The sequence below is a fragment of the Ictidomys tridecemlineatus genome, chromosome 1 (assembly GCF_052094955.1).
Source record: "Ictidomys tridecemlineatus isolate mIctTri1 chromosome 1, mIctTri1.hap1, whole genome shotgun sequence".
In the NCBI taxonomy this organism is placed as follows: Eukaryota; Metazoa; Chordata; class Mammalia; order Rodentia; family Sciuridae; genus Ictidomys; species Ictidomys tridecemlineatus.
In genome coordinates this window covers 30,219,966-30,246,339 of record NC_135477.1, presented here as the reverse complement: position 1 = coordinate 30,246,339, position 26,374 = coordinate 30,219,966, and the positions used below count along the sequence as shown (strand labels likewise).

At 39.8% G+C, this 26,374-nt stretch overlaps 2 protein-coding genes across 9 annotated transcripts in view; one reads left to right on the top strand and one right to left on the bottom strand.

Moving 5' to 3' along the window:
• Dntt (DNA nucleotidylexotransferase) overlaps positions 1-26,374 on the top strand; it is a 193,361-nt gene that overhangs the window by 56,638 nt on the left and 110,349 nt on the right. For 3 of the 6 annotated variants that reach the window (XM_078034156.1, XM_078034290.1, XM_078034077.1), the window contains one exon: positions 25,684-25,749. The exons of the other annotated variants lie outside the window; for them this stretch is intronic. The gene's annotated coding sequence lies outside the window, so the exon portion shown is untranslated. The remainder of the gene's footprint in view (positions 1-25,683; positions 25,750-26,374) is intronic. 6 annotated transcript variants of the gene reach the window in all.
• Blnk (B cell linker) overlaps positions 99-26,374 on the bottom strand; it is a 68,678-nt gene continuing 42,402 nt past the window's right edge. For all 3 annotated transcript variants that reach the window (XM_040273756.2, XM_013362857.4, XM_005335282.3), the window contains 11 exons: positions 22,594-22,675; positions 21,344-21,415; positions 15,378-15,447; positions 13,736-13,763; positions 12,700-12,742; positions 10,021-10,105; positions 9,557-9,588; positions 8,250-8,326; positions 6,955-7,038; positions 6,415-6,570; positions 99-524 (listed from right to left, as the gene is read on the bottom strand). In XM_040273756.2, coding sequence (XP_040129690.1) covers positions 405-524; positions 6,415-6,570; positions 6,955-7,038; positions 8,250-8,326; positions 9,557-9,588; positions 10,021-10,105; positions 12,700-12,742; positions 13,736-13,763; positions 15,378-15,447; positions 21,344-21,415; positions 22,594-22,675 — 849 coding nt within the window. In that variant the 3' untranslated portion in view covers positions 99-404. The remainder of the gene's footprint in view (positions 525-6,414; positions 6,571-6,954; positions 7,039-8,249; positions 8,327-9,556; positions 9,589-10,020; positions 10,106-12,699; positions 12,743-13,735; positions 13,764-15,377; positions 15,448-21,343; positions 21,416-22,593; positions 22,676-26,374) is intronic.

The window sequence follows — 26,374 nt, the reverse complement described above, 5'->3', positions numbered from 1 at the left end:
GTGTTCTTGAACGTGGATGTAGCTCAGCACGTGCAAGGTCCTGAGTCTGGTCCCTAGCAATGCACCCCCACACATACATACACAGAAGAAGTACAGTGTTTGTTTCTTGTAAGACTGAAAATACTTTATTCCTATCTCTTTTAAATACATTTAGTTGGAGAATATTAGTAGCATGGTAACTCATCCTCTCCAGGTGTTATTTCCTCAGGTCAGGCAACAGGCGGTCACAAGTATGTGTGAGCATCTTATAAAGGAGTGGATGACGACCTCAGCAGCTGCCTTTATCTTCTATTTTATTACTCATGATTCATAATCCAAAATATGAAGTTTTGGTGCTTTTTTCTCAAAAGGAGAAACTTGAGGGAAATGTCTGAAGCAAAGATATTGACCTTCTTCTCCTTTCTTCATGAAACTTTAACTGCATATTTCAGTCTTGTGGAATCTTTTGTGTTGTTCTGACTGTCAATAAGAACCAGGGGACTGTGCTGATGATTCTTGATGATTTCAGCAACACTTCCAAAGTACTAGAGGAAGAAAATATAAACGAGTTAGAATGGGCACTTATGTGGACTTCACCTTCCACTCCTCTCATCTTCTCTCCTTTTCTTAACCGAGTAAGAAGTTATTAGGTCCCGGTCAACATTCTGCCCCCAGAAATGCAATTTAACAGGGCAGAACCCTTCAGGGTGGCACACTCTGGAATTTCCTGTATTTAGTAAGATGAAAACACACTGGCATCCTCAATTAGTGTAACTTCTTGGGGGTAATTACTTCACTGAGTTATGATACAATATTTTAACATCTTGCTTTTTAATTAATGTCAGACATGAAATTATCATACAATATATTTTTATATTCTTGATAAAACAAATTGTTATGTCACACAAGTCTTAGATATAGGATGCTGCAGTCTGGATCTGAATGACTCCCAAAGGTCCATGTGTTAATGGTTTGGTTTTCAGGGTGGTGATTTGGAAGATAACGGAAATTGTAAAGGGGAAGCCTAGTGGGTGAGACGTCTTTAGTTTACTATTGTACTGCCCTCAAGGGAGGGTATAGGGACTCTGGTCACTTTCTCTCCCTTTTTTGTTTAATCAAGCATTCCCACCATGTTCTGTTGCCTTGCTGCAGGTCCAAGCAATAGAGCCAATCATTATAGATTGAAACTTCCAAAACTGTGAGAAAAGTAAATTTTTCCTATCTCAAGATTTTGTTACAGTGACAGAAGCTGACTAAAATGCAAAGACCAAAGTAATAAACTAACCTTAGAGTTTAGTATTGGAGAAAGTTATTTCTAGATAAATTTATGGTTTTTTTTCTCTTCAACATGTAAAGAAATCTTTATAAACCCTCATATTTCCATACATGCTTGGCTACTGGAGTTAACTTAGTGCTTAATTTACAATGAAATTTCATGATAAGACTCTTACTATACAGATTGTTTTTCTGTATGTTAATCCCTCTTGTGTGTAGGTTTTAAATTAAGGATGTCACAAATTTTGTTATGAAAAGTTATCAAAGTTTTCAACGTAAGATGAAATAAAATGTAACCCAGACAATGAAATGAAATGCCTTGAGGATACAAGAGTGCTATAAAATAATTTTTAATATTTATTTTTTTCACCGTAATTGAACACAACATCTTTATTTTGTTTGTTTATTTTTTTTAGAAAGAGAGAGAGAATTTTTTAATATTTATTTTTTAGTTTTTCGGCGGCCACAACATCTTTGTTTGTATGTGGTACTGAGATTGAATCCGGGCCGCAGGCACGCCAGGTGAGCGCGCTACCGCTTGAGCCACATCCTCAGCCCTTGTTTGTTTATTTTTATGTGGTGCTAAGGATTCCAGGGCCTCACATGTGCTAGGTGAGTACTTTACTGCTGAGCCACAACTCCAGCCCCAAAATAATTTTTAAAGAGGTAATTATTCAACAGCAGTGCTGATAAGTTAGTAATTAATATCAGTTTATTTCATCATCTCCTAATTTTTATATAAAGAAAAATATCTAGAATAAAAAATTTTAGAGCCTTCATTAATTGTTTGAATGACTTCCAAAATCTATATATTGAATAAAGCATTCAGAATATTGGTCAACCTTTTCAAATAAGATACCAGTTGTCTTTTAAATAACTGGCCATTTGAATATTAGGTAAGAGAGGAGAGGGAAATTCAAATACTTTTATTTGAAAAGAAAGTTGTTTCTTTCTTTTCAATTATCTGTCCCTCTTTCGATCACCAATAATAAATCCCCTAATACAAGCATTCTCTTTGCTTGGCCTAGAATCCTATTAAGATTAATGCAGTTGGAAATTAAATTTCTAGACTAAAGGGCCAGGAAATAAAATATCATAGCCTCTCTGAAGTGGCTATGATAAGTGAAAAGGTGTGTTCTCAACCCAGGAAACACAGAAGAAAACTGCTCCATGAACACTAGCAAGCACCTCATTCTCTCCACCCAGTCCCGGAATATGTTTGAGTATTGTTCTGTTGCAGTGTTGGGGTCTGAAATGTTTGCAGTAGGGATTTGCCTTTAGTTGAAATATTTAAAGTAGGGAATGGAATTTAAGCATATCTGTAATTTAATGGAAAGCTGAATTTGGCATAATGTAGTTGCAGTTTTCCCTCATTTCTGTTTTTTTTTTCTGTTCACATTGAGTTTATTTGAGATATTTACATAAACACAGAAAAAAAAAGTTTGATAACTCAAAAAATCTCATGGCCAAAAAACTAAAGCAGACAGTTGTCAAAACTGTAAAATTACTCAATACTGTATCAACTAACGCCAAAACAACTGCATGGAAAGTTAAACAATTAATAAGTTAATTATTTATGGACCCCTATGCACAAACACATATACACAGGCTTCTGAAAAATATATCCATACACACGGTCAGTATTATGTAACCTAAATTTTCATTCTCCATTAAGATAATCAATATATAGAGACAGGATTTTCTTATTATAGATAATTTAAGTAAGGGTTTTAATTGACTGTCAGTACATTCAGATGCCATCATAATAATACATACTAATATTTTGACCAAGGGGATGGATATGTTAGGAATGGGGTGAAGTACTGGTCTATTAATTCTGGGATAAGTCAAGAACTTCCTATCTGGACAAGAGAGCTCACAGCCCCTTCAGAGGCTCAAAATTTATGAGAGAATTTCAGGACCTTTAAGCAGGATAGCTCCCTCACCCAACTTCAAGCCTCACAGAGAAGAGCTGGACCCCAGAGGAGGCTTTAAAATGAAATCCTCCCTCCAAAGTCATGGTTTCCTACCAGGATCACCACTATCTCCTGCCATTGATTGTGATTAACAAGAATTTTTAAAAATTTGTAAGAATAAACTTTTCATCGAGAATGAACAGTTTCATGAATGAAGAAAAGCAGCTACTTTTGTTAAGCGTTTAACTTATGTTAAATGACAATGTATTTTTTTTCCCCCTACAACTTAAAATCTGCCACTTAAAAGCCAAGTTTGGTCTTAGTGGTCTCTGAATTAAGAGTTTTGCATTTTATGATTGAGATTTTATTTTAAAACCCAAGCTATAAAAACTCTAGAAGAAACAGGGAACAGCTTTGTGACACTGGATTTGATAATGACACTAAAAAACGCAGGCAGCAAAACCAAAAATAGACAAGACTACATCAGACTTTAAAACGTTTGTTCATCAAAGAGCACAATCAACAAAGTGAAAAGGCAACCTAAGAAATGGGGAAAATATTTGCAAATCATTTATCTGTTAAGGGGTTAATATCGTCCAGAATATATAAAGAATCCCTAAACACAACGACAAAAAGAATGAAATAAGCAGTTCAAAACGTGGATTAATGTTTTGAAGAGACATTTATCCAAATATAATATACAGTGGCCAAGAAACATATGAAAAAGATGCATTTAGTAATTATCAGAGAAATACAAATCAAATGGGCACAATGAAATATCACCTCACTTTCATAAGGATGGTACACACACAGACATACACACACAAACATATACACACTAACAAGGGATGTGAAAAAGTCAAACTTTTGAACAGTGTTGGTGGGATTTAAAAATGGTTTAACTACAATGGAGAAGTGTGGTGATACTTCAAAAAATGAAAAATAGGAGTATGATATGATCCAGCAATCCCACTTCTGGATGTATATTCACAAGAATTAAAAGCAGGGTCTTGGAGAGTTATTTGCACACTCATGATTATAGTAGCACCCTTCGCAACAGCCCCAAAGTGAAAGCAACCCAAATGTCCATCAGTGGAATGAATGGATAAATAAAATGTGGTGTATATACACAATGAAATACTATGTAGTCTTAAAATATTTCTTAAAAAGGAAGGAAATCCTGTCACATGCTACAACATAGAGCACATTATGCTCAGGAAAATAAGCCAGTTCATGAGAAGGCAAATACTATATGATTTCACTTATATGAGATACCCAAAGTAGTCAAATACATAAAAATAGAAAGTATAAGGGTGGCTACTGGAGGCTGGAGGGAGAGGGGAAAAGGGAAGTTGTTTAGTGAGTATAGAATTTCAGTTGTACATGATAAAAAATATATGGAGATCTGTTTCACAACAATGTAAATGTAATCAAAACCTACTACATTATACTTAAAAATGGCAAATATGGTAAGAGTATATGCTTATGATAAGTATTTTACCACAGTTTTTCTAAAAAGCTAAAGAGAGAATACAGAAGAACTTTTATCTATTTTCCTGCTTATAACTACTCAACCAACAATTCAAGTCATTTATTTAATAAATATTTATCAGGTACTCACTGAAGCCAGTCATTGTATTCTGGTTCTGGAAATAAGTGTACAAGATTTGTACATATGGTCTTATCCAATGGAGAAGACAATTGTGATATTTTCTTACAAGTTCTGTGTTTGGAATGGGTGTGGCTCTTTCTGAAGGAATTTGGACAACAAATATTTCTTAAACTTTGTTTATGTTGTTTTCTCTGCTTAAATTGTTCTCTCTCCACTTTTTAAATTTTTCTCCCTTCAACTATTATTCTTTTTTTAAAGTAATTTTTAATTGATTTTATTTTTTAAATACATGACAGCATTACAATTCTTGTTACACATATAGAGCACAATTTTTCATACCTTTGTATATAAAGTATGTTCATGCCAATTCATGTCTTTATATATGTACTTTGTTTTTTTGCATTACAATTCTTATTACACATATATACCACAATTTTTTCATATCTCTGTTTGTATATAAAGTAGGTTGACACCCAATTCGTGTCTTCATACATGTACTTTGGATAATGATGTCCATCACACTCCACCACCCTTGCTAATCCTCTGCCTCCTCCCTTTCCCTCCCTCCCCTCTTCCCTATCTAGAATTTATCTAATCCTTCCATGTTCCCCCTCCCTATCCCACTATGAGTCAACCTCCTTATATCAGAAAAAACATTCAACATTTGTTTTGGGGGGGGGATTGACTAACTTCACTTAGCATTATCTTCTCCAAGGCCATCCATTTACCTGCAAATGCCATGATTTTATTCTCTTTTATTGCTGAGAAAAATTCCATTGTGTATATATACCACATTTTTTTAATCCATTCATCCACTGAAGGGCATCTAGGTTGGCTCCACAGTTTAGCTATTGTGAATTGTGCTGCTATAAACATTGATGTGGCTCCTTGGAAATCTGAGAATGGAACCACCATTTGACCCAGCTATCCCTCTCCTCCGACTATACCCAAAGGACTTAAAAACAGCATACTACAGGGACACATCCAATTATTATTCTATTAATTAAATTCAACCCATCATTTAAGACTAGAATGAGTTTCACTCCCTTTCTGGACCATCTGTAGATTATTCTGACTCATATTTCAGAGCTTATTACAGGAACAGGCCAGCTAAACTGAGATATGCTAAGTTTGGGCTATGGTCCAGGTTAACAGATGTGTTGAAGTTCATGTATGGTTGATATTTAAGACCCATGTGATTTTCTTCCCCATGCTGCAGGCCCATAAGCTAATTCCGGTCCAAGAGCTGTTTCAAATCAAGCTCCCACATCTTTTCTGGCTCCTTCCCTGCTCACCTACCTTGGTACTGGAATTGAGATTCCAGGTCTCAACTTTGCAGTTCTAGACCATGACCTTGATTTTTACAACCTTAATTCTCCATGACATCTCAACCTTCATTTATACATCCTCTTGGATGAATATCTTAGGTCAGAGTAACCTTCTCTTTTCTGTTTTCCCATAGGAAATACTTCCAAAATAAAGTATTTTATCTTGTTTTCTCTTTATGACATGTAAGCAAGCATAGCATTAAGCACTCATAGCCTTGTTCTTCATCTCTAGCACTTAATACAGTGTGATGTCACTGTGCTCCACGTACGGTTACAGAATGGGAATAAGAGGGAAATTACTGACCTCTTCACCATTTTTCTTTCTGCCCAAAGCATATTGTTTCGTTGCTTCAATAAATCGCACAGGAATATTATATACTCGCTTATTAAAGAATACAACTAGTGTATATGGCTGTTTGGAATCATGACCAGAACTTTTTCGAATAAGAAATGATCCATCCTGTTTAATAAAAGAAAAGCATAATTATAGTTAGTATTATTTATGTTTGTACAGGCTACAATCAATTTACAAAGAATACCTATATTATATTCAAAACATGATTAAATAGCAAGTCTTCCAGATTCCTCCCTGGAATCCTCCTCTTTGCCATTGTTTGGAGAGTAGTAGAGACTGTGGAACCTTGACATGAAAGGACTGGTAGGAAGGAGGCAGAGGAGCCAGGAGGGATGCTGGAGAGAGGAGATGGAGTTCCTCTTGATTAAGGAACAAGATCTCTGAATCCATATTTTTGCAATTACATAATCAGTATTGATCAGGATTGCAGCTTTGCCTTTCTTAGCTTTCTTAGGTCCAGGGAACAACAGAGTTTAAAGATGAGCAAACCTTGTTAGATCTGTATAGCACTTCTTCAGCCGACTTGCGATCGCAGGCACCAGCATACCACGGCTTACCGTGAATGTCAGCTTCCTGTGAAAGGCAGGCATTGTTAGGTGAACACAAGCTGGTCCCTAGAAGACTCTGCAACTTCTGTGCACTGGAAACCCAGATCCATTTTTGCACAACCATGACAGGAACCAAAATTGTATATTTGCAACAATAACATGAAAATGAGTTAGAGCTTCCTTTGGCCAACCACAAGAATTATGTCCCTGACACTTTCCAGTTTGGCCTTAAATTCAGTACTTGCACATAACTAAATGCCATCAGGTTCCTGAACCATTTATTTCCTTCTCCTAGATAAGCTAGTCTCTCCACTGTGCTTTCATCCTTGTTGATTTGTGGAGTGTTTAATAATTTCTGAAGTGTTTCTATGAAAATTATCTTATTTGATTTTGGGGGGGAGCGTATCAGGGATTGAACTAAGGGACACTCAATAACTGAGCCTCATCCCCAGCCCTTTATTGTATTTTATTTAGAGACAGGGTCTCATGAGTTGCTTAGCATCTTGTTGTTGCTGAGGCTGGCTTTGAACTCTCAATCCTCCTGTCTCAGCTTTCCATGCCTCTGGGATTACAGGCGTGCACCACAGTGCCTGGCCTTATTTAATTCTTGAAGGCAAGAAGGATTCATGCTAGTGTCCCTATCTTACATTTTTACCTAAACTCAGAGACTTGTTCAAGTGCTCAGAGTCCTTTTTCTGACTGTTTTTAAACTACACTGTTTTATATGTGTTTTAATATTATAAATCTTCACAGGTCTATTCTAAGGAAATTACTAAGTTTAAATAAATCCATGTGAGAGGAAGAACAACGAACATAACACATTTCCTTGCTATTTTGAAGAAACCTGAATTGTTATTCAGGGCATCTGGAACACAAATTGGAATTAAATGGGGCAGGTCTTAGTCATTGAAAAAAAAAAAAAAAGGCTATTTCATGCCCCTTGGTAAATGACAACTCACAAAACCAACTTAAAAGACAGGTTCTGTTCCCAAGCCTTCTCCTGACTTTCTCATCTCCAAAGACATACCTTTTCCTGCGTCTTCCTGTAACAATTTAACATATCACAAGTTCATGATATACACATGTGTGAAATCACTACCAGTGAGTCTCTACAAGGTGCACAGCCAGAGGAATGAGAAGTCACGCCCCATTTGTGTACAATGTGTCAAAATGCATTCTACTGTTATGTATGACTAGTTAGAACAAATTAAAAAATTAAAAAAGTTCTTGATATACCTGTTCTGAAAAAGTGGAATTAGATGAAAAGCTGAGAGATGGTCCATCCACCGTTGGGCTTCCCCCTTCTGAAAATCCTGAGAAGGATTGAAAAATCAATTAATCTTCACTGTTTCTTGAGCAGTTACTATGCCTACACCTCATTGCTGTGCTGGATGCTGCTGGAAATACACATGCCCCAAATCCTTAGGACAGTGGTTCTCAAAGTGTGGTCCAAGGAACCTGTGAATGAGCCCCCCAGATCCCGCCACCATGCTGTTTTTCTTTTATAGCACTTTAGTGTGTACCGGATATGGCATTGTTTGTTAGGTGTTTATTTATATAGTCTGTTTTCTTCAACAGAATATTAGCTTCATGAGGACAGGGTCTTTCTTTGATCCATCCTAGTATATCCTGTGTCTAGAACAGTGCGTGGCATATGGCACATCTGGTTAGTAATGATTGAAAACATGACTTGGGTTGAAAAACAAGAAAAGAAATAATAAAGTTTTTTAAATAAAGAAAAATAGATTCCTCTAGAAAATCATTTTCACAGTTTGTGTTTTCAGAATTAAAATAAAAACTATTTAGTAAAAGTTTCGTTTATTTAAGGTGAATCATACATGTTATTATAACCCCCCCAAAAGTGTTTTTTTTAAATATGCACATAAATTTTTTTGTAAATGATAATTATTCTGTTTATTTGAATGGGCTTAATATTAACTATTTTTTACTATATTAAAAATTATCCATATAAGGTAGAGTTCCTTCCCCTACATTGGATAGAAATAAAATTAAGGTTTGGGGCAGTTACATTCTGTGAGCCTGATTGATCTGATTCAGAAATTTTTAGGGTGAAGTTTGCCTTGGGAAAATTATCCAGATACTTGGATAATTTTTTCAGGGTCCTTTTGTAGATATATTTGATGATCAAGATGTATTTTAGATTTAAATTAAATAGCTATCATTTATTGAGAACTTTATGTGTACCAAGTATTATGCTACGTACTTCCCATATTTGTTTTCCTTTATCTTCTTATCTTAAAAACAGCTGTGATTTGCTAAAAACAAACAAAAAATCCAGCCAGTACCATATTAAACCAATACTGAAAAAGAAAGAAAAGTAAAAAAAAAAATTGTCTCACATCTATTTACCTTTCAAAGCAACTCTATGAAACAAATATTCTTGCCTCCTCTTTACAAACAAGAAAACAAGCAAAAGGAGTTACAAATACCACATAGCTAGGAGTGACAGTGTTAGACCTAGGACCATCAGAATTTAACCGCCCCTCCTGCCAGGCTGCTCTTCATGATTCTATTGTACTTACTTGGCAGAGGTATGGGTTTTTGATGGACAGGTCTGAAAGGAAGAATTGCAAGTTAATTAAACAGCAAAGGCACAATATGATTTTTTTGTTTGCTTACACTAACAATGCTCTAAACGGGCACATTTCAAAGGAATCAACCCCAATGACCAATAAGACATACTTAAAGTTAGGAGAGGCACAGAAACCTCAAAGATAAGTAATGTTATTCCCTTTGGCTTTGAAAAAGAAGCCTCAACTAAGGTGTTATATTTTAGCTAAGTCCAATAATTAACCCTGATGATAGGTCTCTGCAATTCTGCACAGTTTGAAAGTTGCTGAACACCTTTTAAAAGATAATTACAAAACAATGAAACATTGGATCTTTACTAAGCTCTACAAGCCAGTGTCATTATGCAGTGCCACAAAGCATATGCTAAATCCCACAGCAACAAGAGGAAGTTGTTTTTGAAGGGCAAGATTCTTACTTCTGAGCAGGAGGAAACACTGGTGACTGCACAGCTTCTTGTCTGTGACTAGACCCTCGATGGCGTTCAGCAGGTACAGGCTTTTCTGGATTAGGAGAATTCTCATATTAGGATTAGAGTGGAAGGTTTGTCTCCATCCCCAAACCCAGCCACATTAGCCTAGGAGAACTAGGTTTAGATTCTTCCCAGGACATCATTGATCTGTACTCCTGCCAGTTTGCTGCAATTAGGATTCCCACCCAACAGTGTTAGAGGTGCACCATATACCTCTGTGCTCATCCTCTGGCAAAGTTCATGGAGACTGAGTGGGTGGGGGCTGGACCTTTAAGTGTGTGAGCACAGGTGGGTGCCAGAAGATGAGCAGGTCTCAACACTCTCTGCACCCTACTTTCTATGTAGGATAGCTTTACCCACCTCCACCACCTCCTACAATGTGTCTCAACTAGCCATAAGATGTGGTGTCATTTGTTACTGATAAGAAGTGAACATCAGGATTCATGAATTATTCACTCTTTTTGAAGAATTAATTGGATCAAATTGAAATTTATCTCTGTAATAATGTTAATCTCACCGGTATTTCACTGTTCTTGCTTGAGGAGTAGGTAGACAATGAACATAAACCTCTAATGTAAGAAATTTAAGTTGAAGCCCATGGGGAACTTTACTCCTGAACCATTAATAAATATGATCCATAAATTATTTTAATGATTTATTCTCCCTCTTGGTCTAGGAGTGTGTTAAACTCTTGGTGTATCTGTGGATGAGTTTCCTGTATGGAAGAAAGATGGAGAGCTATGGGAACCCCAAAGGGAAAAAAAAAGTAGCAAGAACTCAAAGATTTAAATACTGTAAGTGGTAAAATAGACTTCAGGGTTTCTTGTGGTGCTCTGAAGTTCATAATGTGTGGCAAGTTACTTTGAGCTGCCATCTTTTGCTCATGACTTTAAAATTTGGTAATTGTTGGGAAAAGTATAAACGGCAGTCGCACCCCAGAGAAAAACCCCAACATAGCGCCTAAGGACCTCTTCTTCCTACCTTCCTCTTTTCTGCAGTGGCTCGAAAAGTTCCCACCCCTGAGAACTCTCCCGCTGGCACCAATTTCAAATCTCGCTGTCGGGGAACCTTAGCCCCAATAAGAACTAATTCCTGGGCTCCAGAGCTGATATCTGGAAGAACTTGCCAATAAATGGGTGGTCTGCTATTTATCTAAGCCCTACCATCTCCCCTTAGTTCTATATAAGCACACAACCTTTTGCAATAAAATTGGAATTCTCCTGGCGAAGTGTCTTTGCGTGGGGAATTCTTTCAATAATTTCCAAAGATGGTACAAGGACCACATAGATTCCAGCAGCTTTTGAGCTCTGACCACACCTGGTTTGCTTCTACCATACTGGAGGCTTCCTTTCAGGTGAGAGAAGGTTCTTCCCCTGTTTTGGTTTGGATGGTCATCACTTCTGCTTTTTAAATAAATACACTGGAAGTAACATGCTAAGTTCCTGTGCTGGGAGTCCTTTGAGAAAAAGGACTCTTGAGCAGTAGAACACATTTCCTAAGCCTGGTTTTTGGAGGCTCCCAAAGCCACGAAGTTGGCACAGGGTTGAACTTACTTCCTACAGAGGCTTTGAGTCTCAGAAGCCTCTGTATCACTCTATGTTCCCTGCTCAACAGGCAGGAGAGATTGCAAGGGATGGAAGAGCATGAGAAGAATACATAGATTGTTCAGGAAGAGGAAAGCATCACAGGAAAGGCAGAGGAAAGCTAGAGAGCAGAAAAGAAGTGCTGCCTCCTAAATAACTTGGGAGAAAAGACACGGGAGGTAGAATGGAAAACCCAAAAAATTAAAGCAGAGGTATGAGTTGTAGGCTCAATCAGAAAAGATCCATTGTCTATCATCAGAGAAACCAGCACATTCTATGTAGATATGTCCACATGAATGCAGGAAGCAGTGAGAGGAACCTTCACTATGGTTTTAGCATTAGGTACCTTTGAGTATGCAATTAGAAGTGTGTAGGACTTGAACGGCTATGTAGTGTTTTAAGTGTTGATATTATGAATGATTCTTATGTCCTTTTTTCCCATTACACATTTTTCAAATGTAAATATTTTTAATAGGGAAGTTATTTAAAAGGTAAGATTTTTGAGTTATGATAAAACAAAGGCAGAAGAGCAATTGAAGATGTACTAAGATAGCTGAATTTTAAAAACATCAGTTTTAAAACTTAGCAAAAAGAACTTATTCAGAGCTGGGAATATAGCTCAATGGTAAAGCCTTTGCCTAGCATTGTGAGGCCCTGTGTTCAATCCCAAGAACTCAGAGGAGGGGGCAGGGGGGAGAAAGAAACTTGTTCAAATATTTCTAAGATACGTTAATAGCTCTAAATGAGTCTTTACATCTATGTAGGGCCAATGCACTGTTTCCTGGCCAATCATTCCTGTCTGCAAATGGGCAGGTATTTGGCAGGTAGACTGTAGTCTACTTCAAACACCCTACCTGGTAAAGCTCACGTTCTGAGCTAGCTTTGCTACTCACTACTCGTGCAAAGTGAAAGGCTATCTAGAAAATTTATATTTTTCATTGCCTTGTAAAGAGTGAAGGAAATATAAAATTAGATTTAGTACAAATCCTTAATTAAAATTACTTTTAAAGGACATGCTAATTTTTCAAAGTAATAGATTTACCTTCACAACCACTTGATGCATTCTGTTGAGAGGCAACTGGAGTCTGTGTGAGGGAAAAAAAGGCAAAGATGGTCAAATAGTGGAACATAGAAGTAAAAACCAAAGCAGGGCTGGGGTTGTGGCTCAAGTGGTAGAGCACTCGACTAGCACGTATGAGGCACTGGGTTCGATCCTCAGCACCACATTAATATAAAATAAAGATACTGTAACCATCTAAAACTAAAAAATAAACATTTTTTTAAAAAGCCAAAGCACTATTACTAAAATAAATATTTTGGCAGTTTTCTTTGATGCATAACTAGTATTTCAATCACGACAACAATTATAAACACACAGTCCCCATTCCAAACTTTGCATTAAATGATAACTGACTGGAAGTGTCTCATAGGAGAAACAGTGTCATCTTGGTGTGGGAACCCTTCTGTTCCATCATTGGGGTTCACGGGTATGGTGACCCCAGCAGCTGCCCAGGAGTAGCACTTGTGCAGTGGTCATCTAACACCTGGAAGAGGTTTGGTCTCTTGGCTCCACCTTCTGTGTGTTTGCTAAGGGATTATCAATGTCAGGTTCCACAGAAGGGTTTTTTGAATTATGATAAAACAAAGGACTGCCTTGTATGATGGGGTGGCCCAGGTTCACCAAGTTCTGGCCAGAATCTGAGTTTAGTCTGAGCCTGCATGCCTGACTGACAATTGCCTGCCATTTTACTTGGGTGGTGGTGGTGGGGGAGGCAGGGCAGCAAGACAAGGGCTTCCTGTGGGAAAGGCAGAGGTGGTGGGAGGCAGAGAGTCTGGCCCCCACTGGAAATCTGCTGCACACCCTCAGAGAAGTCACCAAGGTCCAGTGAGGACAAGCTCCTCTCAGGCATCAGCCTCCCAGGTTACCTGAGGACTCCAGGTTCCTCTGGACTAGTTGGATAGCAGCTAGTTGGATTGCTGCGTTCAGTATAGCTGGAAGCATTGTCAACTTCAAATAAGTGGATAAGAATAAACACTGCAGAAAATATGAGACACTTCTAAATGCAAAATTAACTTACCGTCTTCAGTGGTGTAACTGGTTTTTTCCTGGGGAATAAAAAGAAATTAGCTTTGTTAAAACACAATGAAGATAAAAGTAGCTACCATCTTACTCCCAAATTTAAAGTAGAATAATGAAAGAGATAGGAGTGGGTAGGAAGGCTGTCCTTGAAGGGCAGAGAGGGATGGAAATAGGATTTGGTTATGACCTCCTGGTTCAAACAGAGTCCACTGACAGATGAGGAAAGGCTAGGGGCGATGGACAAGAGCAAACAGGTGCAGCTCTTGCTCCAGTTCTGATTACAAGGTGACCTTGGGCCCTTTCTCTTGACTGTGTGGCAAATTTGAGCTTCGGTTTCCTCACCTGTGACACAAGGACCGGCATTTACAAAGTGTGTATGCAGAGCCCCCTGCTTCCCCTCTGGCACCTGAGCCACCTGCTTAGGGCAGGAGTGGGATAAGAGGACAGCGAGGCAGGGCAGGTTGGGGCCGGTGCCTCCCCACACCAACCTCCCACCTGCTTCTAGGTGACTATTCTCTTCTACACGTCTGTGTAAAATTTCATTCAGAGAGATCCAAGGCCAAATGAGTTTGCAAACCACTATGAATCGTGGCCCTGGAGGTGCTGCCTTCACTACCATTTCTGTTTCCAATACAGCCGGGAACCCAATACTGCTCAGGTTTTGTGCTTCTCTTGGGTGTTTATTTTAATCTCCCCCCACTTCCTTCTCCCTCTCTCTTTTTGAATGACAGCTGCAGCTAGGGGGATAGGAGAGGTATAATAACAACAATTACCCAGTGCCTGCAAGAAGCCTAAAGTTGGGTTAGGCTCTCCACAGTTATTTAAACCTTTTACAATGACCCTTTCAAATGGATATTATCATCATATTTTAGAGAAGAGAAAATGGAGGCTAAGTAACTTGCCCCAAGTGATAAAGCTGAGCCAAAAGAGAAGTGTGGAGAGTTTTGGTCCATAAATCCCTGAAATTAAGTTTTTCTTCTCTTTCTTCCTTCCTTCCTTCCTTCCTTCCTTCCTTCCTTCCTTCCTTCCTTCCTTCCTTCCTTCCTTCCTTTCCAGTTAAGGCAGAGTTAAGATTATAACCATGCAAGCACTTTAAATATATTGAATATATATTTAAATAAATATATTGAAGTGTGCTTTTAAAATAACCTATTGAGCCAACATAATTTCACAGGGTCACTGTTCGTAATATTAACGCATTACAACATTCATCTGACCATATACAAAGCCCCTTTGGATTCAGTAAGAAAGAATAACCCTTTTGTTGGAAGGGAGCCTCCATGGTGTTGCTTTGAGCACCCTAACGTAGGCTGCAAATGGTACGCACATTTATTTATAGACCATCAGAAAGTAAAGATAAAACCCGTTAGGAAGCCTCAAAATTATTTTGGTGCTGGAGCATCTAAAAGTCAGGGTGTTGTGTTGAACACAGTAAGTCAACAGTAAGTCAAAGAACTCAGGATTTAATTAAAACTCTATGGGAGGATCCTCCCTTCCTGTCTCAGCAGGGGCTCCCCACGTCCAAAGTGCAGCCTGCCTTGGAGGTAGAAGAGAACTCTGCTCAGAGTCTACAGGACAGCAGGGTCCTGTCGTCCCACCTCGTCACATTTCACAGAGATGCTTCTGAAGCAAGTACTCACCCAACCCTCGGCAGTGGAGATGGTGCCGCTGGTGAAGGTGACTTGGATTCCCAGACCCCGCTGTTCCGACCTGCATTAACACACACACAGTTAGTCCCTGTGTCCTGCGCCTGGGGCTGATGGTCTCAATGGGGCTGGCCTTTCTAGCAGACTCAGGAACATACACATTTTGTGTTGCATATATTGCTAGTTGTGAAGCCAAGAGCTCACACTTGCATCCATGTACAGATGTACAGATGTGCATCACAAAGGTGCTGAGAGAAAAGGTCAAAGTCACCACTCCTGATACACAGTATAGACCCTGCTCATCCATAACCCCACTTCCATACCATACATGGTACTTCACCTCACATTGGATATTCACTTGTTCATTGCAATGTTCTCAGGGCCTTTGCCTAGGGCACAAATAGTCCAATTGGGACAAGTGGCAGGCTTCTCCCCAAATATCATCTTTCAAATTCACAGAAGAGACCCAGAGGGTCTTGTGCCCTAACCCAACTCCCTTCTCATTTGAAGACAGAGCCAGACAACCTTATGAGGCAGGAAGCATGAGAGGCAGGGGAGAGCTTCATAGCTGGGGAAGAGGGAAGGCCTGGAGCAGGGAGGCCAGAGCTAAGCCAGCCATCAGTGTCTGCTGGCTGCTCCCTCTCAGGCAGATGCTGGGCTCCTAGGACATTGTTTCTCAGTGAAACTTACGGGGTTCTGATAAGACCTCTTGTCGAATCAAATTAAATTGAATAAATATTTAATTAAGAACTACTATATTGATAAGTCCACAATTCCTAATGGGCTTATGGGAGATGCTCATAAGCATAAGTTGGACCTGCTGCCCCTGGTATATATTATTTTAGTTTGCAAGACAGCTCAGAAGTAACACTGAGACAATAATCAGAGCACACAATAACACTGAGGCAATAATCAATTGCCAAGAATTATTGAGAGCTGGTCTGTGTAGAGCACTTGAAGGCCTCGTGTCAGTACCCAGTGTAGGTCTTGAAGGAGTGGACCAAGGCCTCCGCCTTTTTGACACAGGCAAGACACGTGTACCCCATGTCGTCATATCTGAAAACTAACAAGAGAAAAAGGCCACAAAAAGTATTTAAAAAGAGATGGCAGGGTTTATTCTCATAGACATTACTACAGAGAGGCCCTCAGGTTTCTGCTCAGAGCTCAGCTACTCTTTTTCTATGCACAGTCCTCGCATAGGACTAACTTCCTAAACACAAGCAACAGTGACAGCAAAAAGTGGTAGTGCAGTGGTGCATGCCTGTAATCCCAGCAATTTGGGAGGCTGAGGCAGGAGGATCACGAATTCAAAGCCAGCCTCAGCAGATTAGTGAGGTACTCAGCAACTCAGTGAGGCCCAGTCTCTAAATAAAATATAAAAAAGGACTGGGGATATAGCTTAGTGGTTAAGCACCCCTGGGTTCAATCCTTGGTACCAAAAAAAAAAAAAAAAAAAAAAAGTGGGTAGTTTTTCCCTAGGACCCAATGAAGCACTGCCACCTCCAATGCCACTCCTACTTACAGGCTGCCTGATTTGGATATGATTTTAAAAAGCTATTTGGGAAAAAGACTACATTTAGAATTTTACATTTCATGTGACAATAAACTGAAATGTCATCTCAATATGTCACATGAGTCCAACTGAGTTTAGTTAACTAGTGTACAAATTGAATACTTAAGCTTGATGCTGCTACAATATCCCTGGGCTGCTCATAGATTTTAGTGGAAGATTTCAAGGAAGAGCAAAAAAAAGTTCTTGTCAGAAAAATAAGGAAGTAGAAAGAAGGTCTATGTCAGTGTTTCCTACCAGGGGTTTCCCTCTACTTAAATGTCAAGGACTCCTTTGGCCTTGGTAAGTTATCTTTGTCAGACTCACTGCCTGGCGTTTCTACTAAGCTTCCCCTTCTCTCATATCTCCAAACACCTTGCCAACGTCTTCCCTTTCCTTCACCTCTCCATAAATAACTTCTGGTGACCAGAGGAGAAGGAGGGCCTCCCAGCTCTTCTCTGTGGTAGAGGACAAGTGCTGGCAGAAAACCGGTGGTCCTGAATCAGGAAGACAGGGTTCTCGTTTTTCACCTATCACCCAACTGGCTGGGTGCCTCTTGCAAGCCACAGTGCCTCAGTTATGCCCTCTGTGAAATGGGGGCACTACTACCTACCTTATCTAACTCAGAGTTAGTGTGGTAAGATAATATTGTAACTTCCAATTTTAAAGAACTGGTCAAATATAATAATGGTAATATACTGGGAAGAGATTTAAAGTTTTTGAAGGTCAAAAACATTATGCTAAGGAAAAGGAGCCCAATGCAAAAGACTGCATATTGTATGATTCTATCTATATGAAATATCTAGAAAAAGCAAATCTATAGCAACAGAAAGCAGACCAGTGGTTGCCTGGAGCTGGGGGTAGAAACAGCAGTAACTATAAATGGATATAAGGGATCTTTGGGGGTGAGGTGGGGTAGGCATGGAAATTTTCTAAAACTGGACTATGGTGTTGGTTATATAACATATTACTATAAATGTAATGGTTTACAAAAATCATTGAGTTATATGCATAAGATGGGTGACTTTTGAGATATGTAAATTACAACCGATAAAGGTAAATTATAACTCATGAAGGATCTTGGGAAACATGATTATTATTGTCTTTGTTTTAGTGTCTTGTGATCAACCATCACAGTCTCTCTAGGGAGCCAGCAGAGTGCCAGGTACTGTAAATGTGTCACCTCCAAGTCTCATGTAACATCAGGTAGGGCAAACCGGGGCTCCCAGAGGGTGGGTGGCAAGGCTAGGGCTTACTCCAAGGGTATTTGAGCCTAAACCTTTGGCAGACACTTTGCTTCCCTGCCAAGACGTCACAGGACGTGGTTTAGCAAGTCAGGTTCACTTGTTGCTTCTCCCTTAGGAGGTGAAAGAGAAAGGGAATGGGGAGGGGGTACTTTTCTGGATGCCCAGGGAAGATGGAAACTAACTATATCATGGGCCAGGGTCTTCCAGCTGCTCTGGGACTCCAGACCCAGTTCACTTGATACCTTCTCCTCACTTCCAGGACCCTTGCTTTCTGGGAGAGCTCAATTCTTGGTTAGGATGCTCCAAGGGAAAATTTGGAAATGCAGCAGATATTTCTGGTTTCTATGGGGAAAAGGCCAGGGATGCGGCCAAATATCTTACTCCGGGGCAGCCTTGCTACAGAGAATTATCTGACCCCAAATGTTAATAGTGCCAAGGCTGAGAAGCCCTGATTTAGAGTAAAACTTTATATCAGAAGGAAGAAAAAAAATTGTCCCCTGAGAGGTATACAGGATGCTCCACCAGAATGGTCCCAAATCAAGGCAGGTAAAAGAAGGGGTTCTTAAGGGTAACCGTAATAATGACAGAATCTTTCATTTTATGAGTGTGATCCTTATGTATTTATTCCTTTACTTCTCATAATACCACTAGGCATAGGTGCCATTTCCTCCATTTTTCAGAGGAAGAAACAGAGCGATTATTTCACTTGCACAAGGTCCTAGCAAGTGTCAAGAGCCGGGACAGGAGCCCTCTGGCCTGGAATCTGGGCTGGGTTCATGCCTCTGTGCTTCTCAGGAGGCAACACCAAGGGAAGGGCAGAGCCTGCCAACGCACCTCATTTCCTATGTCTTCCTCAGTGAGCACCTTACTGGTTATCACAGGGCCAAAACCAACCTTTTCCAGAGGGCCAAAACCAACCTTTTCCAGAGGTCCTAATGTGAGGTGGTCCCTCCCAAGTCACCTCACTGCCTCTAGCCCCCGTCCTTCCTCCCATCTGCATGCAATAATCCCATGACCAGGACATTATTTTCTTGTTTAGATTTGGTTTCTTCATCTGATGCCTCTAATATTAAAATACAGCTCCACTGGGTTAATATCAAACTTGTGAGTAATACATCCAATGGTCTAATGCCCTCGTGATGGTGCCATGAGATTCTTTAAATACAGCCAGTGTTTGGGGACGTCCCTTCTTAACCAACTGGCTCTTCACTATTTTAGTGCCTCCTTTGAATTAGGTCCTGAGCCAGCTGGGACATGGAACTGAGAGTCTTAGAGGAAAGACAGGAGTCTCCCCAGGGGTCATGGGACAAAGGGCATGCACAGGGCAGTATAGGAGAGGACATGATGGAACCCTATCCCAATGTGGGGTCAGTAAAGGCCTCCTGAATGAGTGCTGTTCATGCAGAGGTCTTCAAGGAGCCTCTAATATACTTATGGAATTAGATGAGACACAGAGTGATCAGGAAACAGGTAAGGGCCAAGGATACATGGGGAGACTTTTGGTAAAGGAGAGGTCTCTAAGGGCCACAGAAACCAAAGCGGGAGGCCTCACACTGGGTCTTAAAGAATAGACAAGATTTGGTGTCTTAAAAGTAAAAACCCACATAAAGACCAAAGAGCAGGACCCATGAAGTACAGGCAGATTGGAGTACAGGGTGTGTTTTAGGAAAAAGTCCTTGTAAGGCAAGCAGAGCTGAGATTAATAAACTGGTTTCTAAAGGAGGATTCATTCATCTGTAGTCAAACTCTCATCCTGATTTGGCTCCCCATTTCAACGGGGACTATAGTAGCCTCATCATGACATTTTGGGCTGGCAAGCTGCCCTTTGTTCCCAGAACCTAAGATAAGCTGAAACAGGGCTCTGATTTCCCATTCCCACATTTAAAAAGGCTGTGAGTTCTGAGGAAGAGGGTCAGACTAGAAATTGTGAGAAAGGTGAACAATTTCACCAGGAAAGAGTCTAAGAAATGATTTTTTAAAAATAGTTTCCCCTTCATTTTCTCTCAAGGATCCTGTCAATGAAGCAGAGCCTAAACTTCCAAACCCTTGTGTTCAACTCGGGACAGGGTGTGTGTGTGTGTGTGTAGGGGAGAGAGACAGAGACAGAGAGAACACTCTGGGACTCTGCTGGTAATAGGGTGGGGAGTGGGTACCCCTCAGTATCTCTGATCTTGAGGGTTGTGGGTACTATTCAGTATCTATAGGTTTGGGGGCTGCCAAAACCTACAGGAGGAGACAACCAGGGACTTCTGGATGTCCATGGCTTGGGTAGGAGTGACACATAATGGGATGAGCTGGCAATATCTGCGGGAGTTCAGAAGCTCATTCTTGTTGCTAAGGAGACAGCCGAGAGGCAGGGGTGTGGCTAAGTGACAGACCAGAAGGTACGCAGTGATAAAGGAAGAAAGCCCCACCTAGGGTGTAGCTGCTAAAATGGAAGAGCACATTTGGAAGGAAGAAACTGCAGGCTTTGGAAAGAACTCAGGAACTCTGAGATGTGTAGCCTGGAGGAACCAGGATGGCAATTTAGCTTTGAGCTCAGTGATGGCAATATTGAGCTTGCAGGGACACCATGACCCTCAGAAGGGAAATCAGGCAGGGGCTGGATACCAGGGAGTTATCCCATAGACACAAGAAGCAACGCCAGAAGAGTGGACAGACCTAAAAATATGAAAAGTCATCCTCTTTCCTGAACACTGACGGTGTGCCAGGCACTCATTAAGAGTTCTTGTCATGACTTCAGAATTCTCCTGTCAAGGGCAGGGGCTGATGTTTGTCTCCACTTATAGATAACAAAATCTGGGGAGCACAAGTCCAGGATGGTACAGCTGGTAACCAAGGATTCCAACCCAGGTTGTCTGACTCAAATCCCCTGATTTTAACACCACAGTGGAAGAGCTGAGGGCCAAACCCTGGGGAAATCCTCATCTAGGGACCAGAGACAGGAGAAGCCGTCAAGTGCTTAGTGAGGTGGGATGAAGACCAGGACTTGTCTAGCAGAGGCCAAGGGCCTGGGGTGGGGGTTCTTTCCACAGAGGAGCCACCACACTGTTCCCATCTACTAAGAAATGGGAAATACAAGTGTTGATTTCTTCATGTTGGATCTGAGCTATAGATCACATTTGGAAAAATTCAAAACCAAACCAAATCACGTGATACTATACCTGAAGCTGTTCCGGGAAGAGAGGTCAGCTTGGAGGAGCTACTTGGCTTAGTTGATCTGTTCACCATAGGAGCTTAAACACACAAAAATATATACAGATAACCATGACAGATACATTCTCCTGGGGAAAATTACCTCATCAGGAAAACTAAAGGGTCCTAATGGGTCAGTCTATGGAATTTGCCAAGAATGAGTAAGAGACACCCTTATTAAACACACAAACCATTCAAAGAAGTCTCCTCACAGGAAATCTCTGGAATGGATATATTAAGGATTAAAGGCATAATCAGATTATTTTATGACAGGGATTTGTTAAAATGAATCCAGGGAATATCATTTGCCAAACTGAAGTTCTAGGAGATGAATGTTTGTTTTTTTAGTAGAAGTATGTTCAACCTAATCATGGAAAGGCCAAGTTAATAGTCCCCCCAACTCCCCAACTTCCCTTCAACATGCAATACATACAATTTCTCTTGGAGTGCGTGTGTGTGTGTGTGTGTTTTAGGGGGAGGGTGAAGAGAAGTGTGTATGTGTTGTTTTATGGCAATGGTGGCTTGGGAATTCAGGTGGGTCTTAGGAGTACAGGAAAGTGTTGCTACAGGGAGGCAGAGTTAATACCTTGCAGTCAAGTTTATTAGATGGGTAGTGTTGCCTGAAGAGGCAAGTGCATGGGATTATATTCTGCAAAGGAACTACATTCAGAATAAACATGCCCTATTTTGGTGCCAGACCTGAGAGTGTGGCACTGGCTTTTTTAGGGTAACTTGTTTGTGAGAGCATCTGCTACACTGTACAGAATTTATAAATGCAATGTTTCTCATAAGCCTGGGATACCAGGACCTTTTAAGAATCAGGATTCAGAGCACAGTTCACTCTTTCACCCCACCAGTTCTCTAAGGAAATTGTTCCTAGTGCAGCATGCATAAGGCAACATGGTAGCTTGCAGCTCTATGAGAAATCCTTTCTATGCAAGGGCAGCTGAAGGTAACCCAGTGCTTTTAGAAGTTGGGATGGAAATATTAAATCATGGGAGAGGAAAGTAGAATGAGGAAGGTAGGGGGAAAGGCTCCAGAGATGAGTTGCTCACTGATCTCTGTGCTCCACCAGCCAAAGGAGGCCCATGCTGTGGCTACAGGAGAGAGAGGCCAGAGCATTGCCATGTCTGAACCCTTAGTGCTTACTACTAAAGAGTTCTGAATGTCCTGAGTAACTTCTAGAAGTTGTCAGATGTGGAAATCTGCAGACTGTTACCTTTTTCAGATGGAGGTGAACTGCTTTCTGTTGGATGAATATAGTTTTCATCATTATCTTCCACAGGGACAACATAATCAGCCTAAAGGAAATGCATAGATTAATGAGAAGAATCTGGGTATTCATAGATGACTGTGGGGAGGGAAGTAGGAATTTTATAAAACAAGGCTTTACTTATAATTCACATGCCATAAGAACACACTATGTAAAGTTGACTACTTAGTACAATTTGGTATGTGGCCATCCCTTGGTATCTACAGGGGTTAATTCCAGGACCTTCTCCCTCCATGGATACTAAGTTCCCTATAAAATAGATAGTGTTCACATATAACCAATGCATACCCTCTTGTAGACCTTAAATAATCTCTATATTAGTTAAAATACCTAATGTGATACAATGCTCTGTAAATAGTTGTCAGGGAATAATGACAAGGAAAAAAGTTCATACATATTCAACACAGGCACAATTTTGTAAAAATTATTTTCTGAACATAGTTGGTTGTATTCACAGAGTTGTGCCATCATCACCACAATCTAATTTTAGAAGATTTTTATTACCCTCTAAAAAACCTTGCATCCTTTAGTCATTCTCCCATCTACCCCCTCCCCTGACCTAGACAACCACAAGCCTTCTTTCTGACTATACAGATTTGCTCATTCTGAACACTGTATATATAAAGGAAAGCCTACATCATGTAGTCTTTTGTCACATATTTACTTACGTGATTATTTCCAGATTTTTTTCATGTATCATCATATCATTCCTTTTTATGGACAAATAATATTCTATCATATGAATATACCACATTTTGTTTATCGGTTGATGGGCCTTTGGTTGCTCCTACTTTGGGGATGTTATGAGTAATGCTGCTATATGCATTTATGAACACAATTTGGGGTAGATATTCATTTCTCTTAGGAATTCACCTCCTAGGAGTGAAATCACTGGGTCAGATGGTAGCTCTGTGTTTGACAGTGTGAGGAACAGTGAAATGTTTTCCAAAGTGGCTGCCCCATTTTCCACCCCCATCAGCTTTGTGTGATGGTTCTCCATATGTTCACCAATACTTGTTATTGTCTGTCTTTGGGGTACAGGCATCCTCACAGGTTTGAAGCAGTGTCTCTCGTAATTTTGATTTGCATTTCTTTGATGACAAATAATGGTGAACGTGCTCATTTGTATATCTTTGGGGAAATGTCTATTCAAATCCATGCCTATTTTTAGTTCAGTTATATTTTTATTGTTGAATTCACAGGAGTTATTTGTATGTTCTATATACAAGTCCTTTATTAGATATAAGATTCAAAAAATTATTCTCTTTTCTGTCAATTGTAGTTCATTTTCTTGATGGTATCATTTGTGGTATGAAAGTTTTAAATTGTGAAGTCCATTTTATCTTTTTCTTTTGTTCCTTGTGCTTTTTTGTTGTCCTATCTAAAAAAAAAATAGCCTAAACCAAGGCCACAAAGAATTCTTCCTGTGCTTTCCTCTAAGAATTTTATAATTTTAGTCCTTACATTTAAGTTTATAAATCATTTTTAGTTAATTTTGTATATGGTATTAGATAGTGTTTAATACTATCTAATACTAATACCACATTTTTCTTTGGTATGTGGTTATATAGTTTTCGAAGCACTATTTATTTAAAAAACATAATTCTTTCTCCATTGTCTTGGCCCCTTGTCAATAATCAATTGACCACAGATACAGGGAGGTAATGATTTTATACCGATAAGCTATAAATGAGATAATAAGATCTTAGAAGCAGTTTTTACAATCTGTCCTGGTGTGTAGTCAAGAAAGGTACTAGGAGAAACACAAACCAATATTTATCACCAGGTGCTTTTCTAAGTATTTTGCACATATTGTCTCATTTCATCTTTCTAACAACCCAATAAGGTATGTACCATCATTGCTCCGTTTCAAAATAAAGAAACTGAGACACAAAATAATTAGATAGCCTGCTCAAGGCCTCACAGTTAAAAAGTGGTAAATCTGGGATTTGAACCTAGCTGGTGCAAGAATTTAGGACCCACACTCCGATCCACAACACGCTAGTACTTGTGTCTTCCTCCTTCTCTTTCTGTCATTTTTTTTTAAAGAGAGTGAGAGAGAGAGAGAAGGAGAGAGAGAGATAGAATTTTTAATATTTATTTTTAGTTTTTGGCGGACACAATATCTTTGTTAGTATGTGGTGCTGAGGATCGAAACCGGGCCGCACGCATGCCAGGCAAGCGCGCTACCGCTTGAGCCACATCCCCAGCCCTCTTTCTGTCATATTTTTATTTTTTTAAATTTTTTATTTTTTTATTGGTTGTTCACAACATTACAAAGCTCTTGACATATCATATTTCATACATTAGATTGAAGTGGGTTATGAACTCCCAATTTTACCCCAAATGCAGATTGCAGAATCACGTCGGTTACACATCCACAATTTTACATAATGCCCAATTAGTAATTGTTGTATTCTGCTACCTTTCCTATCCCCTATTTCTGTCATATTTTTTTTATCATTTTTTCATTTAATTGCAATTTCTCATCTCTTTCTTCACTTCCAAACCTGGCCAAAAGGTCCTGGGTTGTTCTACTCACACATCACCTCAATTCTGCAGTCATCTTTGGCTGCAGATGATTTGGCTGAGGTAGTGAGGCTCTAGAGTTGGGAGGAAATTGTGTTGGGCTCTTGTCTGGTTGTATGACCTTTTTGTGGGGAGGGGTGTACATTGCTGTAACAGTAGAAGTCTTCTAGATCTGCCAATCAGAGGGAAGCTCTTGCCCTCTGCTCTGTTGCTAGACTCACTGTGTCAGACTATAGACTCTTTAAAGAATAGGTTCTCTTGGGCTGGGGATGTGGCTCAAGCAGTAGCGCGCTCGCCTGGCATGCGTGCGGCCCGGGTTCGATCCTCAGCACCACATACCAACAAAGATGTTGTGTCTGCCGAGAACTAAGAAAAAATAAATATTCTCTCTCTCTCTCTCTCTCTCTCTCTCTCTCTCTCTCTCTCTCTCTCTCCCTTCCTCTCTCACTCTCTCTCTCTCTTAAAAAAAAAAAAAACAGGTTCTCTTATCTGTGTTTGTATTTTCAGTGCCTGGATAATCAAGAGGCTCAGAGAATAGAATTGAAATTGGCTAATCTAAGAGCCAAGGCTGAGGTAAGCTGATTTAACAGCATTAATAGTGGGCATGTTGAGAGGCTCTAGTATCTTTGCAGGACCCTTTTGGCCCCATGGGTCAACCTCTCTGGATTAGCTGGCAGGTTGAGCAACATATTGCCAGAGTCCAGCTTTTCTTGCAGGGACTAGTTCCTGTGACAGAAGAAGCTGAGTCCCCAGGAAGCATGTCCTTGCTCTCAAGCCCATAGTCAACAAAATCCTCAAATTTCTTGTATCTGAACACAGAACTTTGGTATTGGCACTTGGCACCAATACCTGATGGTTATAGGGAAGCCAGAAGCACAGTGCCCTACCCAAAGCTTCCTAGCCCAATTTCACACTTCAGAATTGACTCTTTCCTCTGAATTCTCAGTTTGTACTTGTTTTGCCTGCAGTGCTTGATTACACTAGAAGCTGTTTTATCTGTAATGTCTAGAATTTGAGCTATTTAGAATAATGATATTTCTGGAATCGAGACATTTTTATTCCAAAAGAGCAATACAGAAAAAAAACGCTCTAATTCCAACAAGTTCTGTTTGTTGGCTTTGCTTTGCCTTTTATAGGGTTTACAGACAGGGAATGCATAATATATATTTCCTAATTGCAATTAAATGCTTGAAGATCA